This window comes from Taudactylus pleione, unplaced genomic scaffold (assembly GCF_031769625.1).
Source record: "Taudactylus pleione unplaced genomic scaffold, aTauple2 ptg002015l, whole genome shotgun sequence".
Classification (NCBI taxonomy): Eukaryota; Metazoa; Chordata; class Amphibia; order Anura; family Myobatrachidae; genus Taudactylus; species Taudactylus pleione.
The window spans coordinates 266,806-288,531 of NW_028286411.1; the positions used below are offsets into that span (position 1 = coordinate 266,806).

At 52.0% G+C, this 21,726-nt stretch overlaps 1 protein-coding gene across 1 annotated transcript in view; it reads right to left on the reverse strand.

Annotated features, from left to right (window-relative positions):
- Window positions 1-885: 885 nt before the first annotated feature.
- ABCF2 (ATP binding cassette subfamily F member 2) overlaps window positions 886-21,726 on the reverse strand; it is a 28,687-nt gene continuing 7,846 nt past the window's right edge. Inside the window, 8 exon segments of the mRNA XM_088465589.1 lie at window positions 886-1,351; window positions 1,440-1,643; window positions 9,860-10,051; window positions 11,178-11,288; window positions 11,368-11,457; window positions 14,382-14,501; window positions 15,829-15,924; window positions 17,713-17,815. Of these exon segments, the coding sequence (XP_088321715.1) occupies window positions 1,226-1,351; window positions 1,440-1,643; window positions 9,860-10,051; window positions 11,178-11,288; window positions 11,368-11,457; window positions 14,382-14,501; window positions 15,829-15,924; window positions 17,713-17,815 (1,042 nt within the window). The 3' untranslated portion in view covers window positions 886-1,225.

Consider the following 21,726-nt stretch of genomic DNA (forward strand, 5'->3'; position numbering starts at 1 on the left):
TGCGATCCCCAGATCTGTACTGGCGTCGCAGCGCCGGCGGGGTGTAGGAGCGGCAGCTCAGACGTCCATTGGACAGTCTGATGCTGCCGCTCTGAAGAGTAGTAAAAAATAATAAAATAAAACTCTTTTAAGCTTAGGGGCTGCTAAGCAGCCCCCCTGCAGTAACGGTGACCCAACTCCGGCCGGGCACCAACTTAAACTGAGGTGCCTCTGGCTGGGGGGTGGGGTTATAGGGAGAGTGGACCCAAGTGCATCCTGGGAGCTAAAAGCTTTAACTGCGTGGTGCCCGGATTTGGTTCCCAACCTATACCCAAAGGTCAACCCTGTGGACCCCCTATGGACCCTGAAGTAGAAATAAAGCTTAGGGGCTGCTTATGCAGCGCCACTGCCCAGGGTGACCTGACTCCAGCCGGGCACCAACTAAAACTGAGGTGCTTGTGGCTCGGGGGCAGGGTATAGATGAGGACAGACCCAAGTGCATCCTGGGAGCAGCAAAGCTTTAACTGCGTGGTGCCCGTGGATCCAGATCCAGCTACACCCCAAGGTCAACCCAGTGGACCCCCTATGGACCCTGAAGTAGAAATATAGTTTTCATTATTATGTTCATCTTCAATAGAGTAAGGTTAGGTTTGGGCTGTGCCAGAGCCACAGGGATGGAGCAACATTAATTGGTGAAATGAACGGAAAAACCTAAATGTACAGGGAGTTCAGGCATTTCTGTTACATCAATACATTCAGTTGTATTCCCAGCGGCCGTTTGACGGCACAGACACTCTCCAAGCTTTCCACGCGGCCACATCGTGACATTATACAGCGTCCGGCAGGAGCCAATAAGGCCAATGACCCCAGGGCCAGTAACAGACCAGGCAGCAGCCAATTGACACCTGCGGAACAAAGTCTCTCTTTATTTTTCCTCTGTTACAGATAAATAATTTGCTTAAAAAAACAAAACAAAGAAACATACTCCATATATGTCGCATCAGATGAGGCGCGCGCAGGAAGATAAAGACATGGCACCCCGGTGGAAGAAGAGTGTTCGCCACGTCTCTCCCGATAGGCCTCAGAGCGCCTGGAACGGCGACAAGCTCTCACTGGCCACCAAGTGTCCGGTCTCACAGAGCAACGCATTGTACGGGTCAGACAGGAGTCTTTAGCTGATGACTATGGCGACACTTTATTATCCGTAAGCTCCCTCTAATACTCCGCTTATGGGGAGCGCGGCGGCTCAGTTCCCCTTGCGCGGCGGCTCGTCATCGCTTAGTCTGGATTTCAGATGCTGTTTGTAGGATAAGATGTCTCCCGTCCACTTGGTTACCGCTCGTTTCTCACACACCCAGATCTCCTGAGCCACCTGTCACAATACGGAAAGAAAACAAATTAGTGTCACCTCCTGGTCAGCCGGGCGATTCCCACCGACCCGTCACCAATCGGCACCTCACCTGCTGAATCAGCCGGAAGTCGTGGCTAACTAGCATCATTCCTCCCTCAAACTCATTGATGGCATCTGCCAAGGCATCGATGGTCTCAATGTCCAAATGATTGGTCGGTTCATCCAGGAAAAGCATGTGAGGATTCTGCCAGGCCAACCAAGCAAAGCAGACTCGGCACTTCTGTCCATCTGAGAGGTTGCGGATGGGACTCACCTACACACAAAACACAGAAGACGAGATGTGGATGTAACTATCTGTAGGGCTGCTAATCCCATAACGGGGTGATAGGGTCAGTACCAGGACTGCTAATCCCATAACAGAGTGATAGGGTCAGTACCAGGACTGTTGGGCTGCTAATCCCATAACGGTGTGATGGGGTCAGTACCAGGACTGTTGGGCTGCTAATCCCATAACGAAGTGATAGGGTCAGTACCAGGACTGTAGGGCTGCTAATCCCATAACGGAGTGATAGTGTCAGTACCAGGACTGTAGGGACCGCTAATCCCATAACGGAGTGATAGGGTCACTACCAGGACTGCTAATCCCATAACGGAGTGATAGTGTCAGTACCAGGACTGTAGGGCCGCTAATCCCATAACATAGTGATAGGGTCAGTACCAGGACTGCTAATCCCATAACGGAGTGATAGGGTCAGTACCAGGACTGCTAATCCCATAACCGAGTGATAGGGTCAGTACCAGGACTGTTGGGCTGCTAATCCCATAACGGTGTGATGGGGTCACTACCAGGACTGTAGGGCTGCTAATCCCATAACGGAGGGATAGGGTCAGTACCAGGACTGTAGGGCCGCTAATCCCATAACGGAGTGATAGGGTCACTACCAGGACTGCTAATCCCATAGCGGAGTGATAGGGTCAGTACCAGGACTGTAGGGCCGCAAATCCCATAACAGAGTGATAGGGTCAGTACCAGGACTGCTAATCCCATAGCGGAGTGATATGGTCAGTACCAGGACTGTAGGGCTGCTAATCCCATAACGGAGTGATAGGGTCAGTACCAGGACTGTAGGGCCGCTAATCCCATAACGGAGTGATAGGGTCAGTACCAGGACTGCTAATCCCATAACGGAGTGATGGGGTCAGTACCAGGACTGTAGGGCTGCTAATCCCATAGCGGAGTGATAGGTCCAGTACAAGGACTGTATGGCCGCTAATCCCATAACGGAGTGATAGGGTCAATACCAGGACTGCTAATCCCATAACGGAGTGATGGGGTCAGTACCAGGACTGTAGGGCTGCTAATCCCATAACGGAGTGATAGTGTCAGTACTGCTAATCCCATAACGGAGTGATATGGTCAGTACCAGGACTGTAGGGCTGCTAATCCCATAACGGAGTGATAGTGTTAGTACCAGGACTGTAGGGCTGCTAATCCCATAACGGAGTGATTGGGTCAGTACCAGGACTGTAGGGCCGCTAATCCCATAACGGTGTGATGGGGTCAGTACCAGGACTGTAGGGCTGCTAATCCCATAACGGAGTGATAGGGTCAGTACCAGGACTGTAGGGCCGCAAATCCCATAACGGAGTGATAGGGTCACTACCAGGACTGTAGGGCCGCTAATCCCATAACGGAGTGATAGGGTCAGTACAAGGACTGTATGGCCGCTAATCCCATAACGGAGTGATAGGGTCAGTACCAGGACTGTAGGGCCGCAAATCCCATAACGGAGTGATAGGGTCAGTACCAGGACTGCTAATCCCATAACGGAGTGATGGGGTCAGTACCAGGACTGTAGGGCTGCTAATCCCATAGCGGAGTGATAGGTCCAGTACAAGGACTGTATGGCCGCTAATCCCATAACGGAGTGATAGGGTCAATACCAGGACTGCTAATCCCATAACGGAGTGATAGGGTCACTACCAGGACTGTAGGGCCGCTAATCCCATAACGGAGTGATAGGGTCAGTACAAGGACTGTAGGGCCGCTAATCCCATAACGGAGTGATGGGGTCAGTACCAGGAATGTAGGGCCGCTAATCCCATAACGGAGTGATAGGGTCAGTACCAGGACTGTAGGGCCGCTAATCCCATAACGGAGTGATAGGGTCAGTACCAGGACTGTAGGGCTGCTAATCCCATAACGGAGTGATAGGGTCAGTACCAGGACTGTAGGGCTGCTAATCCCATAACGGAGTGATAGGGTCAGTACAAGGACTGTATGGCCGCTAATCCCATAACGGAGTGATAGGGTCAGTACCAGGAATGTAGGGCTGCTAATCCCATAACGGAGTGATAGGGTCAGTACCAGGACTGTAGGGCCGCTAATCCCATAACGGAGTGATAGGGTCAGTACCAGGACTGTAGGGCTGCTAATCCCATAACGGAGTGATAGGGTCAGTACCAGGATTGAAGGGCTGCTAATCCCATAACGGAGTGATATGGTCAGTACCAGGACTGTAGGGCCGCTAATACCATAACGGAGTGATAGGGTCACTCCCAGGACTGCTAATCCCATAACGGAGTGATAGTGTCAGTACCAGGACTGTAGGGCCACTAATCCCATAACGGAGTGATATGGTCAGTACCAGGACTGTAGGGCTGCTAATCCCATAACGGAGTGATAGTGTTAGTACCAGGACTGTAGGGCTGCTAATCCCATAACGGAGTGATTGGGTCAGTACCAGGACTGTAGGGCCGCTAATCCCATAACGGTGTGATGGGGTCAGTACCAGGACTGTAGGGCTGCTAATCCCATAACGGAGTGATAGTGTCAGTACCAGGACTGTAGGGCCGCTAATCCCATAACGGAGTGATAGGGTCACTACCAGGACTGCTAATCCCATAACGGAGTGATTGGGTCAGTACCAGGACTGTAGGGCCGCTAATCCCATAACGGTGTGATGGGGTCAGTACCAGGACTGTAGGGCTGCTAATCCCATAACGGAGTGATAGTGTCAGTACCAGGACTGCTAATCCCATAGCAGAGTGATAGGGTCAGTACCAGGACTGTAGGGCCGCTAATCCCATAACGGAGTGATAGGGTCACTACCAGGACTGCTAATCCCATAGCGGAGTGATGGGGTCAGTACCAGGACTGTAGGGCTGCTAATCCCATAACGGAGGGATATGGTCAGTACCAGGACTGCTAATCCCAAAACGGAGTGATAGGGTCAGTACCAGGACTATATGGCCGCTAATCCCATAACGGAGTGATATGGTCAGTACCAGGACTGTAGGGCCGCTAATCCCATAACGGAGTGATAGGGTCAGTACCAGGACTGTAGGGCTGCTAATCCCATAACGGAGGGATATGGTCAGTACCAGGACTGCTAATCCCATAACGGAGTGATTGGGTCAGTACCAGGAGCATCCAGGCATTGCGGTAATCACCGGTGATTGTGGCCCCACCCCCGTGTGAAGTCATGTGGTGGGGGTGTGGCCTGCACCGCGACCGCAAATACTGTTATATAAACGGTTCCCCAACCCTGCTCTATGTACACCATACATCTTCCATCTTGGACAAATTGGCATCGAGAGCCCTGAGGTCCAAGTGAGTGGGTTAGAAAACAGCCTTATTGGGAACTAGAAATAAAAGTGCACAGAAGCCCCAGTGTCTCTATGGGGGACAGAGATTACCAAGAGACCTCAGACAAGTGCACAGAAGCCACAGTGTCTCTGCGAGGGACAGAGATTACCAAGAGACCTCAGACAAGTGCACAGAAGCCCCAGTGTCTCTATGGGGACAGATATTACCAAGAGACCTCAGACAAGTGCACAGAAGCCCACAGTGTCTCTATGGGGACAGATATTACCAACAGACCTCAGACAAGTGCACAGAAGCCACAGTGTCTCTGCGAGGACAGAGATTACCAAGAGACCTCAGACAAGTGCACAGAAGCCCCAGTGTCTCTATGGGGACAGATATTACCAAGAGACCTCAGACAAGTGCACAGAAGCCCACAGTGTCTCTATGGGGGACAGAGAGAGAGACCTCAGACAAGTGCACAGAAGCCACAGTGTCTCTATGGGGGACAGAGAGAGAGACCTCAGACAAGTGCACAGAAGCCCCAGTGTCTCTATGGGGGACAGAGATTACCAAGAGACCTCAGACAAGTGCACAGAAGCCACAGTGTCTCTGCGAGGGACAGAGTACCAAGAGACCTCAGACAATTGCACAGAGGCCAGTGTCTCTGCGAGGGACAGAGATTACCAAGAGACCTCAGACAAGTGCACAGAAGCCACAGTGTCTCTGTGAGGTACAGAGAAAGAGACCTCAGACCAGTGCACAGAAGCCACAGTGTCTCTGCGAGGGACAGAGATAGAGACCTCAGACAAGTGCACAGAAGCCACAGTGTCTCTGCGGGGAACAGAGATTACCGAGACCTCAGACAAGTGCACAGAAGCCACAGTGTCTCTGCGGGGAACAGAGATTACAGAGACCTCAGACAAGTGCACAGAAGCCACAGTGTCTCTGCGAGGGACAAAGAGAGAGACCTCAGACAAGTGCACAGAAGCCACAGTGTCTCTGCGAGGGACAGAGAAAGAGACCTCAGACCAGTGCACAGAAGCCACAGTGTCTCTGCGAGGAACAGAGATTACAGAGACCTCAGACAAGTGCACAGAAGCCACAGTGTCTCTGCGGGGAACAGAGATTACAGAGACCTCAGACAAGTGCACAGAAGCCACAGTGTCTCTGCGAGGGACAGAGAGAGAGACCTCAGACAAGTGCACAGAAGCCCACAGTGTCTCTGCGGGGAACAGAGATTACAGAGACCTCAGACAAGTGCACAGAAGCCACAGTGTCTCTGCGAGGGACAGAGAGAGAGACCTCAGACAAGTGCACATAAGCCACAGTGTCTCTGCGAGGGACAGAAATTACCAAGAGACCTCAGACAAGTGCACAGAAGCCACAGTGTCTCTATGGGGGACAAAGAGAGAGACCTCAGACAAGTGCACAGAAGCCACAGTGTCTCTGCGGGGACAGAGATTACCAAGAGACCTCAGACAAGTGCACAGAAGCCACAGTGTCTCTGCGGGGACAGAGATTACCAAGAGACCTCAGACAAGTGCACAGAAGCCACAGTGTGTCTGCGGGGGACAGAGATTACCAAGAGACCTCAGACAAGTGCACAGAAGCCACAGTGTGTCTGCGGGGGACAGAGATTACCAAGAGACCTCAGACAAGTGCACAGAAGCCACAGTGTCTCTGCGGGGGACAGAGAGAGACCTCAGACAAGTGCACAGAAGCCACAGTGTCTCTATGGGGGACAGAGAGAGAGACCTCAGACAAGTGCACATAAGCCACAGTGTGTCTGCGGGGGACAGAGATTACCAAGAGACCTCAGACAAGTGCACAGAAGCCACAGTGTGTCTGCGGGGGACAGAGATTACCAAGAGACCTCAGACAAGTGCACAGAAGCCACAGTGTCTCTGCGGGGGACAGAGAGAGACCTCAGACAAGTGCACAGAAGCCACAGTGTCTCTATGGGGGACAGAGAGAGAGACCTCAGACAAGTGCACAGAAGCCACAGTGTCTCTATGGGGGACAGAGAGAGAGACCTCAGACAAGTGCACAGAAGCCACAGTGTCTCTATGGGGGACAGAGAGAGAGACCTCAGACAAGTGCACAGAAGCCACAGTGTCTCTGCGGGGACAGAGAGAGAGAGACCTCAGACAAGTGCACAGAAGCCACAGTGTCTCTATGGGGGACAGAGAGAGAGACCTCAGACAAGTGCACAGAAGCCACAGTGTCTCTGCGGGGACAGAGAGAGAGAGACCTCAGACAAGTGCACAGAAGCCACAGTGTCTCTGCGGGGACAGAGAGAGAGACCTCAGACAAGTGCACAGAAGCCACAGTGTCTCTGCGGGGACAGAGATTACCAAGAGACCTCAGACAAGTGCACAGAAGCCACAGTGTCTCTGCGAGGGACAGAGAGAGACCTCAGACAAGTGCACAGAAGCCACAGTGTCTCTGCGGGGGACAGAGAGAGACCTCAGACAAGTGCACAGAAGCCACAGTGTCTCTATGGGGGACAGAGAGAGAGACCTCAGACAAGTGCACAGAAGCCACAGTGTCTCTATGGGGGACAGAGAGAGAGACCTCAGACAAGTGCACAGAAGCCACAGTGTCTCTATGGGGGACAGAGAGAGAGACCTCAGACAAGTGCACAGAAGCCACAGTGTCTCTGCGGGGACAGAGAGAGAGAGACCTCAGACAAGTGCACAGAAGCCACAGTGTCTCTGCGGGGACAGAGAGAGAGAGACCTCAGACAAGTGCACAGAAGCCACAGTGTCTCTATGGGGGACAGAGAGAGAGACCTCAGACAAGTGCACAGAAGCCACAGTGTCTCTGCGGGGACAGAGAGAGAGAGACCTCAGACAAGTGCACAGAAGCCACAGTGTCTCTGCGGGGACAGAGAGAGAGACCTCAGACAAGTGCACAGAAGCCACAGTGTCTCTGCGGGGACAGAGATTACCAAGAGACCTCAGACAAGTGCACAGAAGCCACAGTGTCTCTGCGAGGGACAGAGAGAGACCTCAGACAAGTGCACAGAAGCCATAGTGTCTCTGCGAGGACAGAGAGAGACCTCAGACAAGTGCACAGAAGCCACAGTGTCTCTATGGGGGACAGAGAGAGAGACCTCAGACAAGTGCACAGAAGCCATAGTGTGTCTGCGGGGACAGAGAGAGAGACCTCAGACAAGTGCACAGAAGTCACAGTGTCTCTGCGAGGGACAGAGAGAGACCTCAGACAAGTGCACAGAAGCCACAGTGTCTCGGCGGGGGACAGAGATTGCTAAATATGAGGACATAAGAGACCTGGTTGTGGTTCCCTAGGCTGCGATAAATGGTGGAACAGCCCATGACCTCGTGGATCATCACCAGATTGCAGGGAGGGTGACACGACATCCATGCAGCCTGTAAGAGGAGGATCTGAACGCCGCCTGCTCCGGCTGACCACAAAGGTTTCTTCCATCATACTTAGTTCAGGGGCTTCTGCAATAAGCCAGATATAAAGCTGGACATAGTAACAGGGGAGGCGAGACACATTTTGGAGCACAATATTGTGCTGGCCACTATCTGAAGATCACTTACACTAGGGCCAATCTGTCGGCCACAGGGTCACCCAAGAGCTTCCCTATCAGATTACACATCACAGATGACTATAGTACGAGCTGCTCAGCCAGTGGGGACACCCTCAGGGGACGAGAAGACCTGACCAGCTGGGATCACATAGGTTATCGGGACGCTGCCCGGGTGCGGTGTATAGCTGGGTATGATGCAGCCTAGACTGGCACAAGTCACAGAGGTGCCTAGGACACTTACTGATACATTCCCATATGGTTTATTACCCATCACATTGTATAATCCTCTGACTTAGGTCACTTATGTTTCCTTACCATCTATTCCACCTCCACAATAAGAAACTTCCCAGCATACCACTGCAGACAGCATAATAGCTGTACAAAGGCCTGCGGCACCCCCGTATAACATGGGGTCTACACAGCTCTCACCTGCTGCACACCCGTATAACATGGGGTCTACACAGCTCTCACCTGCTGCACACCCGTATAACATGGGGTCTACATAGCTCTCACCTGCTGCACACCCGTATAACATGGGGTCTACACAGCTCTCACCTGCTGCACACCCGTATAACATGGGGTCTACATAGCTCTCACCTGCTGCACCCCCGTATAACATGGGGTCTACATAGCTCTCACCTGCTGCACACCCGTATAACATGGGGTCTACACAGCTCTCACCTGCTGCACACCTGTATAACATGGGGTCTACATAGCTCTCACCTGCTGCACCCCGTATAACATGGGGTCTACATAGCTCTCACCTGCTGCACACCCGTATAACATGGGGTCTACACAGCTCTCACCTGCTGCACACCTGTATAACATGGGGTCTACATAGCTCTCACCTGCTGCACCCCGTATAACATGGGGTCTACATAGCTCTCACCTGCTGCACCCCCGTATAACATGGGGTCTACGTAGCTCTCACCTGCTGCACCCCCGTATAACATGGAGTCTACGTAGCTCTCACCTGCTGCACCCCCGTATAACATGGGGTCTACGTAGCTCTCACCAGCTGCACCCCCGTATAACATGGGGTCTACGTAGCTCTCACCTGCTGCACCCCCGTATAACATGGGGTCTACGTAGCTCTCACCTGCTGCACCCCCGTATAACATGGGGTCTACGTAGCTCTCACCTGCTGCACCCCCGTATAACATGGGGTCTACACAGCTCTCACCTGCTGCACCCCCGTATAACATGGGGTCTACATAGCTCTCACCTGCTGCACCCCCGTATAACATGGGGTAACCGGCCAGAGGGTCTACGTAGCTCTCACCTGCTGCACACCCGTATAACATGGGGTCTACGTAGTTCTCACCTGCTGCACCCCCGTATAACATGGGGTAACCGGCCAGAGGGTCTACGTAGCTCTCACCTGCTGCTTTCCAGTCAATCCATATCTGCCAATGATCTTCCTCATCTCCTCCTTCTCCTTTATATCGGGGTAACACTTCATCATGTATTCCAGGGGAGAGAGGTCCAGTTCCAGCTGCTCCGTTAAGTGCTGATGGTATCGGCCGATCTTCACGTGAGAATGTTTTCTGATCATTCCATCTGTTGGCAGCAACTGTACAAAGCAAAGAAGATGAGAAAGGACAATAGGAGTGACCGGTCGCTGCCATACTATAACGTGGTGGGATCACAGTGACCGGTCGCTGCCCGGCTATAGCGTGGTGGGATCACAGTGACCGGTCGCTGCCCGGCTATAGCGTGGTGGGATCACAGTGACCGGTCGCTGCCCGGCTATAGCGTGGTGGGATCACAGTGACCGGTCGCTGCCCGGCTATAGCGTGGTGGGATCACAGTGACCGGTCGCTGCCCGGCTATAGCGTGGTGGGATCACAGTGACCGGTCGCTGCCCGGCTATAGCGTGGTGGGATCACAGTGACCGGTCGCTGCCCGGCTATAGCGTGGTGGGATCACAGTGACCGGTCGCTGCCCGGCTATAGCGAGGTGGGATCACAGTGACCGGTCGCTGCCCGGCTATAGCGAGGTGGGATCACAGTGACCGGTCGCTGCCCGGCTATAGCGTGGTGGGATCACAGTGACCGGTCGCTGCCCGGCTATAGCGTGGTGGGATCACAGTGACCGGTCGCTGCCCGGCTATAGCGTGGTGGGATCACAGTGACCGGTCGCTGCCCGGCTATAGCGTGGTGGGATCACAGTGACCGGTCGCTGCCCGGCTATAACGTGGTGGGATCACAGTGACCGGTCGCTGCCCGGCTATAACGTGGTGGGATCACAGTGACCGGTCGCTGCCCGGCTATAACGTGGTGGGATCACAGTGACCGGTCGCTGCCCGGCTATAACGTGGTGGGATCACAGTGACCGGTCGCTGCCCGGCTATACCGTGGTGGGATCACAGTGACCGGTCGCTGCCCGGCTATACCGTGGTGGGATCACAGTGACCGGTCGCTGCCCGGCTATAGCGTGGTGGGATCACAGTGACCGGTCGCTGCCCGGCTATAGTGTGGTGGCATCACAGTGACCGGTTGCTGCCCGGCTATAACGTGGTGGGATCACAGTGACCGGTCGCTGCCCGGCTATAGCGAGGTGGGATCACAGTGACCGGTCCTCACATACAGGATTAGAATGTGATTTTTGGTTTTGTCGGCCTCCTTGGTTACTATGGGGTAGAATGGTTTTGGTTACCGGTGGAGGGCGGGAATACTCATTACATAAAATATCCTCACCTCTCCTGTGAGTAGTTTCAATAAGGTGGATTTTCCTGCCCCGTTGGGACCCACAAGGGCCACACGAGTATCCAGGTCTATTCCAAACTCCAGGTTCTTGTAGATGAGAGGCTACATGGAGGGAGAGGGAGAGGGTCATACGTGGTCTATCCTACATCAGGGAAAGAGCCGCCATCTCTCAGGGACTTACCCCGTCCGGAGTATAGCGGAAGCTGACGTTCTGCACCATGATCACTGGAGGAGGAATCTTTCCACAGGACGGGAAGAAGAACGAGAGCGTCTGCAAACAGAAGAGGAATCCGGTTCGGTCACACGAGGCAGAGAAAGGATTATAAATTACTATATACAACCCTGATCTTGTGACATAATCCTGTGTCTATAGCTCAATATACGGTAAGAAGTCATGTTACATGTAACGGTCACTGTCTCCATATGTAGAAGACATGAGGATAACATGTTCCTCCAACAGCACGTGTGACAGAATCAGATGTCATTAGTAATTATATCATCGTATACAGGTAGCATCACATAGGAAACCTGACACGGCCGCCAGCTGTTTCATCCAATACAGACTTCTGGTAAACTACAAGGTGTCCGATTGTTTCCTTTCCTAAATCTCCATAAATCAGGTGGAACGTCATAAAATGCCGAGATGGAGCTTACACTCTATGGGCCTGATTCAGACCCACTCGCGAGCGGCTGTCCGCTCGCAAGTGGGTCGATGTTATGGACTGAGCATGCGCACGACGGAGGGAGCTCCGTCGTGCGCATGCGCCAGACGCGACGAGCGAAGGAAAGTCCTTCGCTCGTTGTGTCCGATCAAAGGGGGCGTGCTGTCAATGTTGATTGACAGCACGCCCCCTTTGGTGGGCGTGCCGGGGGCGTGCCTCCCTGACGGGGGCGTTCCCACGGGAACGCCTCCCGTCAGAAGCCGGCCCACTGACATCACTAGTGATGTCAGTGGGAGTGATTTTGGCTCTGATAGAGCCAAAATCACTCCGGAGCTTGCGGTTGAAAACCTCAACCGCAGGCTCCGGCTCGCAAATTCGATGGTCGCAATGGTCTAGACCATCGCGACCATCACAATGCACGCTCGTATAGCCTGTGGGTGGTGACCCACAGCTATACGAGCGTCCAGGAGGACGCTCCATGAAAATGGAGCCCGGCCCTCATTCAGAGCGTGCGCTCTGCTCAGAGCGTACGGCTCTGAATGAGGGCCTATGTTCCCTATCACATGCTTACACACATACACACACACACACACACACACACACACTATGGTCAATTTTTTTTTTTATGGGGAGCCAATAACCTACCAGTATATTTTTGGAGTGTGGAAGGAAACCGGAGTCCCCGGAGGAAACCCACGCAAACACAGGGAGAATATACAAACTCCACACAGTTAGGGCCATAGTGGGAATCGAACCCATAACCTCAGCGCTGTGAGGCAGTAATGCATTACTGCCCCCCAATATCCAAACACTGAGGTCCTAGTGTGATCCCTACACATCCCTCAGACCATCCCCCCCATCCATACACTGAGGTCCTAGTGTGATCCCTACACATCCCTCAGACCATCCCCCCCATCCCTACACTGAGGTCCTAGTGTGATCCCTACACATCCCTCAGACCATTCCCTCCATCTAAACACTGAGGTCCTAGTGTGATCCCTACACATCCCTCAGACCATCCCCTCCATCCATACACTGAGGTCCTAGTGTGATCCCTACACATCCCTCAGACCATCCCCTCCATCCATACACTGAGGTCCTAGTGTGATCCCTACACATCCCTCAGACCATTCCCTCCATCCAAACACTGAGGTCCTAGTGTGATCCCTACACATCCCTCAGACCATTCCCTCCATCCAAACACTGAGGTCCTAGTGTGATCCCTACACATCCCTCAGACCATCCCCCCATCCATACACTGAGGTCCTAGTGTGATCCCTACATATCCCTCAGACCATCCCCTCCATCCATACACTGAGGTCCTAGTGTGATCCCTACACATCCCTCAGACCATCACCCCATCCCTACACTGAGGTCCTAGTGTGATCCCTACACATCCCTCAGACCATCCCCCCCATCCATACACTGAGGTCCTAGTGTGATCCCAACATATCCCTCAGACCATCCCCTCCATCCATACACTGAGGTCCTAGTGTGATCCCTACACATCCCTCAGACCATCACCCCATCCCTACACTGAGGTCCTAGTGTGATCCCTACACATCCCTCAGATCATCACCCCATCCCTACACTGAGGTCCTAGTGTGATCCCTACACATCCCTCAGACCATCACCCCATCCCTACACTGAGGTCCTAGTGTGATCACTACACATCCCTCAGACCGTATGTCCTATCCATATACCGAGGTATCACTGTGATCACTACACACCCTCAGACCGTATGTCCTATCCATATACCGAGGTATCACTGTGATCACTACACATCCCTCAGACCGTATGTCCTATCCATATACCGAGGTATCACTGTGATCACTACACATCCCTCAGAGCGTATGTCCTATCCATATACCGAGGTATCACTGTGATCACTACACATCCCTCAGAGCGTATGTCCTATCCATATACCGAGGTATCACTGTGATCACTACACATCCCTCAGAGCGTATGTCCTATCCATATACCGAGGTATCACTGATCACTACACATCCCTCAGACCGTATGTCCTATCCATATACCGAGGTATCACTGTGATCACTACACATCCCTCAGACCGTATGTCCTATCCATATACCGAGGTATCACTGTGATCACTACACATCCCTCAGACCGTATGTCCTATCCATATACCGAGGTATCACTGTGATCACTACACATCCCTCAGAGCGTATGTCCTATCCATATACCGAGGTATCACTGATCACTACACATCCCTCAGACCGTATGTCCTATCCATATACCGAGGCATCACTGTGATCACTACACATCCCTCAGACCGTATGTCCTATCCATATACCGAGGTATCACTGTGATCACTACACATCCCTCAGACCGTATGTCCTATCCATATACCGAGGTATCACTGTGATCACTACACATCCCTCAGACCGTATGTCCTATCCATATACCGAGGTATCACTGTGATCACTACACATCTCTCAGATCATTGCGAGCCAGACACTGGAATAAACACAATAATGGAGAAGAGGATGGGGAGCACAGGATGGGAGGCTACCTTGTCATTGACAACCTTCTCCGTCAGCCCAGAGGACATCATCTTCTGCAGCGTCTTCTCTTTACTCTGTGCCTGACGAGCTAATTTAGCGCTACCGTGACCAAACCGTGCAATGTAATTCTATATACACCAGGGAAAAGAAAAGTGAGTTAATTGATATAGCTCCAGTTTCTTCCCAGGCATACCCCAAGTCACATGCATGAAACCCCACCTTCATATGTCCCCAAGCAACATGCATGAAGAACCCACATGTACCCGTGTCCCCCGCACAGCGTGCATGCAGACCTGCCTTCCCGTGTCCCCCGCACAGCGTGCATGCAGACCTGCCTTCCCGTGTCCCCCGCACAGCGTGTATGACCTGCCTTCCCGTGTCCCCCGCACAGCGTGTATGACCTGCCTTCCCGTGTCCCCCGCACAGCGTGTATGACCTGCCTTCCCGTGTCCCCCGCACAGCGTGTATGACCTGCCTTCCCGTGTCCCCCGCACAGCGTGTATGACCTGCCTTCCCGTGTCCCCCGCACAGCGTGTATGACCTGCCTTCCCGTGTCCCCCGCACAGCGTGTATGACCTGCCTTCCCGTGTCCCCCGCACAGCGTGTATGACCTGCCTTCCCGTGTCCCCCGCACAGCGTGTATGACCTGCCTTCCCGTGTCCCCCGCACAGCGTGTATGACCTGCCTTCCCGTGTCCCCCGCACAGCGTGTATGACCTGCCTTCCCGTGTCCCCCGCACAGCGTGTATGACCTGCCTTCCCGTGTCCCCCGCACAGCGTGTATGACCTGCCTTCCCGTGTCCCCCGCACAGCGTGTATGACCTGCCTTCCCGTGTCCCCCGCACAGCGTGTATGACCTGCCTTCCCGTGTCCCCCGCACAGCGTGTATGACCTGCCTTCCCGTGTCCCCCGCACAGCGTGTATGACCTGCCTTCCCGTGTCCCCCGCACAGCGTGTATGACCTGCCTTCCCGTGTCCCCCGCACAGCGTGTATGACCTGCCTTCCCGTGTCCCCCGCACAGCGTGTATGACCTGCCTTCCCGTGTCCCCCGCACAGCGTGTATGACCTGCCTTCCCGTGTCCCCCGCACAGCGTGTATGACCTGCCTTCCCGTGTCCCCCGCACAGCGTGTATGACCTGCCTTCCCGTGTCCCCCGCACAGCGTGTATGACCTGCCTTCCCGTGTCCCCCGCACAGCGTGTATGACCTGCCTTCCCGTGTCCCCCGCACAGCGTGTATGACCTGCCTTCCCGTGTCCCCCGCACAGCGTGTATGACCTGCCCTCCCGTGTCACCCGCACAGCGTGTATGACCTGCCCTCCCGTGTCCCCCGCACAGCGTGTATGACCTGCCTTCCCGTGTCCCCCACACAGCGTGTATGACCTGCCATCCCGTGTCCCCTGCATAGCGTGTATGACCTGCCATCCCGTGTCCCCCGCACAGCGTGTATGACCTGCCTTCATATGTGATATCTGATCCTGCTCCCAATTAAATCTCTTCATCTGATTCTCCTCCAGCTCCACGCGGGTTTTCACGTACTGATCGTAATTGCCCTGTGAGGATTATAAGATAAAGGGACCATTTATCAAAGTATATTTCAGGTATCGTCCTTTAAAACACTCATTTTTGGGGGTTTACCTCAAATATTAAGTATCCTCTGGATGTATGAAGGATGGACCACAGCTCCGATACCGGCTGTATACATTACCGCTGGCAGCCGCCTTTCCCATAGGTCTCTATGGGGGATGCGATGCTGCCAAATGTATCAATATCCGAAATGTGCTGCACCCAGATACCGGCTGTATACATTACCGCTGGCAGCCGCCTTTCCCATAGGTCTCTATGCGGGATGCGATGCTGCCAAATGTATCAATATCCGGAATGTGCTGCACCCAGATACTGGCCCCCGCAGCTGTCATCTGAAGATGGCGTTAGCCGCTGTAGCCTGTGCGCTACACCACGCATAATCAGCCGGCGGAGAGATCGTCCAGAACCCTGCCCGGCTGTGGTGGCTGTGCATTCGCAGCACCGCCGCACAGCTCTCCAGAGACATCGCAGGGGCGGGCGCCTTTCGGAGCCCGTGTCTCTGCATGCCTCGGATGATACATCCGGCCGATAGGATCGTTCCTGGCATGCGATCAGGGGCGGCGTTACAGGCACGCGATCAGGGGCGGCGTTACAGGCACGCGATCAGGGGCGGCGTTACAGGCACGCGATCAGGGGTGGCGTTACAGGCACGCGATCATTGACCATTTTACGGAATATCAGGACATTTATCCTTAAGGAATATAACTAATTAATCCATCATTCATACTTGTTTTTACTATAGTTTTGTGTTTATATATTTAATTTTATCTCCTTTTTCTTTATTTTATGTATAGTATATATTTGTTTCTGTGGAATATGAGACATATTTGTATATATATATATTTTATGTATGTTTTGAACTGCGTGCCTTTTTCTAATTGCCTAGAATGCACAGAGACTAGTGCAGCAGGTGTATAATAATTACTTGATGAAATGTGTTGCAATTACAGACCCTATATAACCCTGATAAGCACGGCACAATACTCGTGCCCTCCTTCTGATGAAACTGGGAGTGATTGTCCCGGAGAAACGCGTTAAGACATATGGACTTCCATTTATGCATCTACCACGCTGCTATTTGAGACGCTGTGTCCTTGGTTAATCCCCTTCCCTTCCTCCGATCGGGCACTAGCATTTTGGATAAACCTAGCCGCTACCACCGGCTGCCGTCCACGAAGATTACCGGACAGCTGGCTCTCGCTATTTATGCATTGAACCCTGCTGTTCACAGACGGAATCATACGGAGGCAGGCCGCATTACACGGAGGCAGCCCGGCAGGCCGCATTACACGGAGGCAGCCCGGCAGGCCGCATTACACGGAGGCAGCCCGGCAGGCCGCATTACACGGAGGCAGCCCGGCAGGCCGCATTACACGGAGGCAGCCCGGCAGGCCGCATTACACGGAGGCAGCCCGGCAGGCCGCATTACACGGAGGCAGCCCGGCAGGCCGCATTACACGGAGGCAGCCCGGCAGGCCGCATTACACGGAGGCAGCCCGGCAGGCCGCATTACACGGAGGCAGCCCGGCAGGCCGCATTACACGGAGGCATTCCATCTGGTGGGTTGCAGATCCCATTACGTGTAGCAGCTCAGTAGTACAACTGATTCTCACACAGAAGCCATTGCACACCTAATTCTTATTATCTATGCGATCATTGATAACTGGGGGCAATAGAGAGGACTATAAACATACAATGATTACTGCACCGATGCGCTGTCGCCACCTACAGGCTGATATGTGAAACACACTCACCGTGTAATATTTCAGTTTCCGGTTGTGCAAGTGCATAATGTTCGTACAAACTCCATTAAGGAAATCCTGAGAATGAGACACAAGGACCAGGATTCTGCGGAAACTGGATATAAGAGGAGAACTGGTCTGTATACTGCACTGCTATACATCCTCAGGGTTATGGTGTATATATATATAATCATCCTGTATACTGCACTGCTATACATCCTCAGGTCTATGGTGTGTATATATAATCATCCTGTATACTGCACTGCTATACATCCTCAGGGCTATGGTGTGTATATAGTCATCCTGTATACTGCACTGCTATACATCCTCAGGGCTATGGTGTGTATATAATCATCCTGTATACTGCACTGCTATACATCCTCAGGGCTATGGTGTATATATATATATATATATATATATATATATATATATATATATATATATATAGTCATCCTGTATACTGCACTGCTATACATCCTCAGGGCTATGGTGTATATATATAGTCATCCTGTATACTGCACTGCTATACATCCTCAGGGCTATGGTGTATGTATATAGTCATCCTGTATACTGCACTGCTATACATCCTCAGGGCTATGGTGTATGTATATAGTCATCCTGTATACTGCACTGCTATACATCCTCAGGGCTATGGTGTATATATAGTCATCCTGTATACTGCACTGCTATACATCCTCAGGGCTATGGTGTATATATAATCATCCTGTATACTGCACTGCTATACATCCTCAGGGCTATGGTGTATATATAGTCATCCTGTATACTGCACTGCTATACATCCTCAGGGCTATGGTGTATGTATATATAGTCATCCTGTATACTGCACTGCTATACATCCTCAGGGCTATGGTGTATGTATATATAGTCATCCTGTATACTGCACTGCTATACATCCTCAGGGCTATGGTGTATATAGTCATCCTGTATACTGCACTGCTATACATCCTCAGGGCTATGGTGTATGTATATAGTCATCCTGTATACTGCACTGCTATACATCCTCAGGGTTATGGTGTATATATAGTCATCCTGTATACTGCACTGCTATACATCCTCAGGGCTATGGTGTATGTATATATAGTCATCCTGTATACTGCACTGCTATACATCCTCAGGGTTATGGTGTATATATAATCATCCTGTATACTGCACTGCTATACATCCTCAGGGCTATGGTGTATATATAGTCATCCTGTATACTGCACTGCTATACATCCTCAGGGCTATGGTGTGTATATAGTCATCCTGTATACTGCACTGCTATACATCCTCAGGGCTATGGTGTATATATAGTCATCCTGTATACTGCACTGCTATACATCCTCAGGGCTATGGTGTATATATAGTCATCCTGTATACTGCACTGCTATACATCCTCAGGGTTATGGTGTATATATAGTCATCCTGTATACTGCACTGCTATACATCCTCAGGGTTATGGTGTATATATAGTCATCCTGTATACTGCACTGCTATACATCCTCAGGGTTATGGTGTATATATAGTCATCCTGTATACTGCACTGCTATACATCCTCAGGGTTATGGTGTATATATAATCATCCTGTATACTGCACTGCTATACATCCTCAGGGCTATGGTGTGTATATAGTCATCCTGTATACAGCACTGCTATACATCCTCAGGGCTATGGTGTGTATATAGTCATCCTGTATACTGCACTGCTATACATCCTCAGGGCTATGGTGTATATATATAGTCATCCTGTATACTGCACTGCTATACATCCTCAGGGCTATGGTGTATGTATATAGTCATCCTGTATACTGCACTGCTATACATCCTCAGGGCTATGGTGTATATATATATAGTCATCCTGTATACTGCACTGCTATACATCCTCAGGGCTATGGTGTATGTATATATAGTCATCCTGTATACTGCACTGCTATACATCCTCAGGGCTATGGTGTATATATAGTCATCCTGTATACTGCACTGCTATACATCCTCAGGGTTATGGTGTATATAGTCATCCTGTATACTGCACTGCTATACATCCTCAGGGTTATGGTGTATATATAGTCATCCTGTATACTGCACTGCTATACATCCTCAGGGTTATGGTGTATATATAATCATCCTGTATACTGCACTGCTATACATCCTCAGGGCTATGGTGTATATATATAGTCATCCTGTATACTGCACTGCTATACATCCTCAGGGCTATAGTGTGTATATATAATCATCCTGTATACTGCACTGCTATACATCCTCAGGGCTATGGTGTATGTATATATAGTCATCCTGTATACTGCACTGCTATACATCCTCAGGGCTATGGTGTATATATAGTCATCCTGTATACTGCACTGCTATACATCCTCAGGGCTATGGTGTATATATAGTCATCCTGTATACTGCACTGCTATACATCCTCAGGGCTATGGTGTATATAACAAGAGATATGGTAAGAACTTACCTTTGTTATCTCTGTTTCTACGAAGTCCATAGGGTCCACAGGGTTGACCTTGGGTTATAGCTGGAACAGGATCCATGGGCACCACACAGTTAAGCTTTTAGCTCCCAGGATGCACTTGGGTCCTCCTCTATACCCCGCCCCCGAGCCACAGGCACCCCAGTTGGTAAGCAGCCTAGGCCGGAGGAGAATATGGAACAGAGAGAAGGAAGACTGGAACACACAAGAAACCATACTCACAGCAATAGGAGACGGAAAACCGGTGACCAGCCACACAGCCCATTTGAAGCCAGGTGCGTCAGGGCGGGCGCCCTGTGGACCCTATGGACTTCGTAGAAACAGAGATAACAAAGGTAAGTTCTTACCATATCTCTTGTTTTCTACTTCAGGGTCCATAGGGGGTCCACAGGGTTGACCTTGGGGATGTCCCAAAGCAGTACAACTAAGGGCGGGGACGCTCCTGTGCTGAAAGGAGTACCCGGCGCCCAAAGGATGCATCCTGAGAGGCAAAGGTGTCAAACGCATAGAACCTCAAAAACGTTTGAATTGAAGACCAAGTGGCCGCCCTACACAGCTGAACAGCAGAAGCGCCACGTCTAGCAGCCCAAGAGGGACCCACAGAACGAGTGGAATGAGCCTTAACAGAGGCTGGCACAGGTAAGCCCTCCTGTGCATAAGCCTCACAAATAACGGAACGAAGCCAACGGGCTAACGTTTGTTTGTTGGCAGGCCAACCCCTGGGCAAAAACTCAGGACGAGTGCGGAGCACCGCTCTGTCCTGGTGAAAAATTAGGAAAGGAGGGCGACAGGAAAGCGCCCCCAATTCAGACACCCTCCTGGCCGAAGCAATTGCCAGGAGAAAAACCGTCTTAAATGTCAGCCACTTGAGCTCCACCGCCTCAAGAGGCTCAAACGGAGGACCCTGCAGGACCCGTAGCACCACCGCCAAGTCCCAAGGAGCCACCGGAGGCACAAAGGGAGGCTGGATCCTGATAACACCTTGGAAAAAGGTGTGAACGTCTGGTAGTATTGCAATCCGCCGTTGAAACCACACGGACAAGGCGGACACATGAACCTTCAGAGATGCAAGGCGTAAGCCGAGATCCAATCCTGACTGAAGAAATTCCAAGATCCTAGAAACTCGGAACACCTGAGGATCATAAAGTCTGGACTCACACCACTGAAAGTAAGTGTGCCACACTCTGTGATAAATCCGTGCTGAAGCAGGCTTGCGTGCCCTGAGCATCGTACCAATAACCGAACTGGAGAAGCCCCGAGACCTCAAGACGGCTGTCTCAAGAGCCACGCCGTCAAAGACAGCCGACCCAGATCCGGGTAAAGGCAGGGCCCCTGAGACAACAGGTCCCGACGTTGAGGAAGAAGGTACGGAACGTCGATGGAGAGGCTCCTCAGATCGGAGTACCAAGGACGTCTGGGCCAGGCCGGAGCTACCAGCACGAGCATGCCGCCGTCCTGCTTGAATTTCCGCAGAACCCGAGGAAGCAGGGATATCGGAGGAAACAGATACGCCAGGTGAAACGTCCATGTCAGCGACAGCGCGTC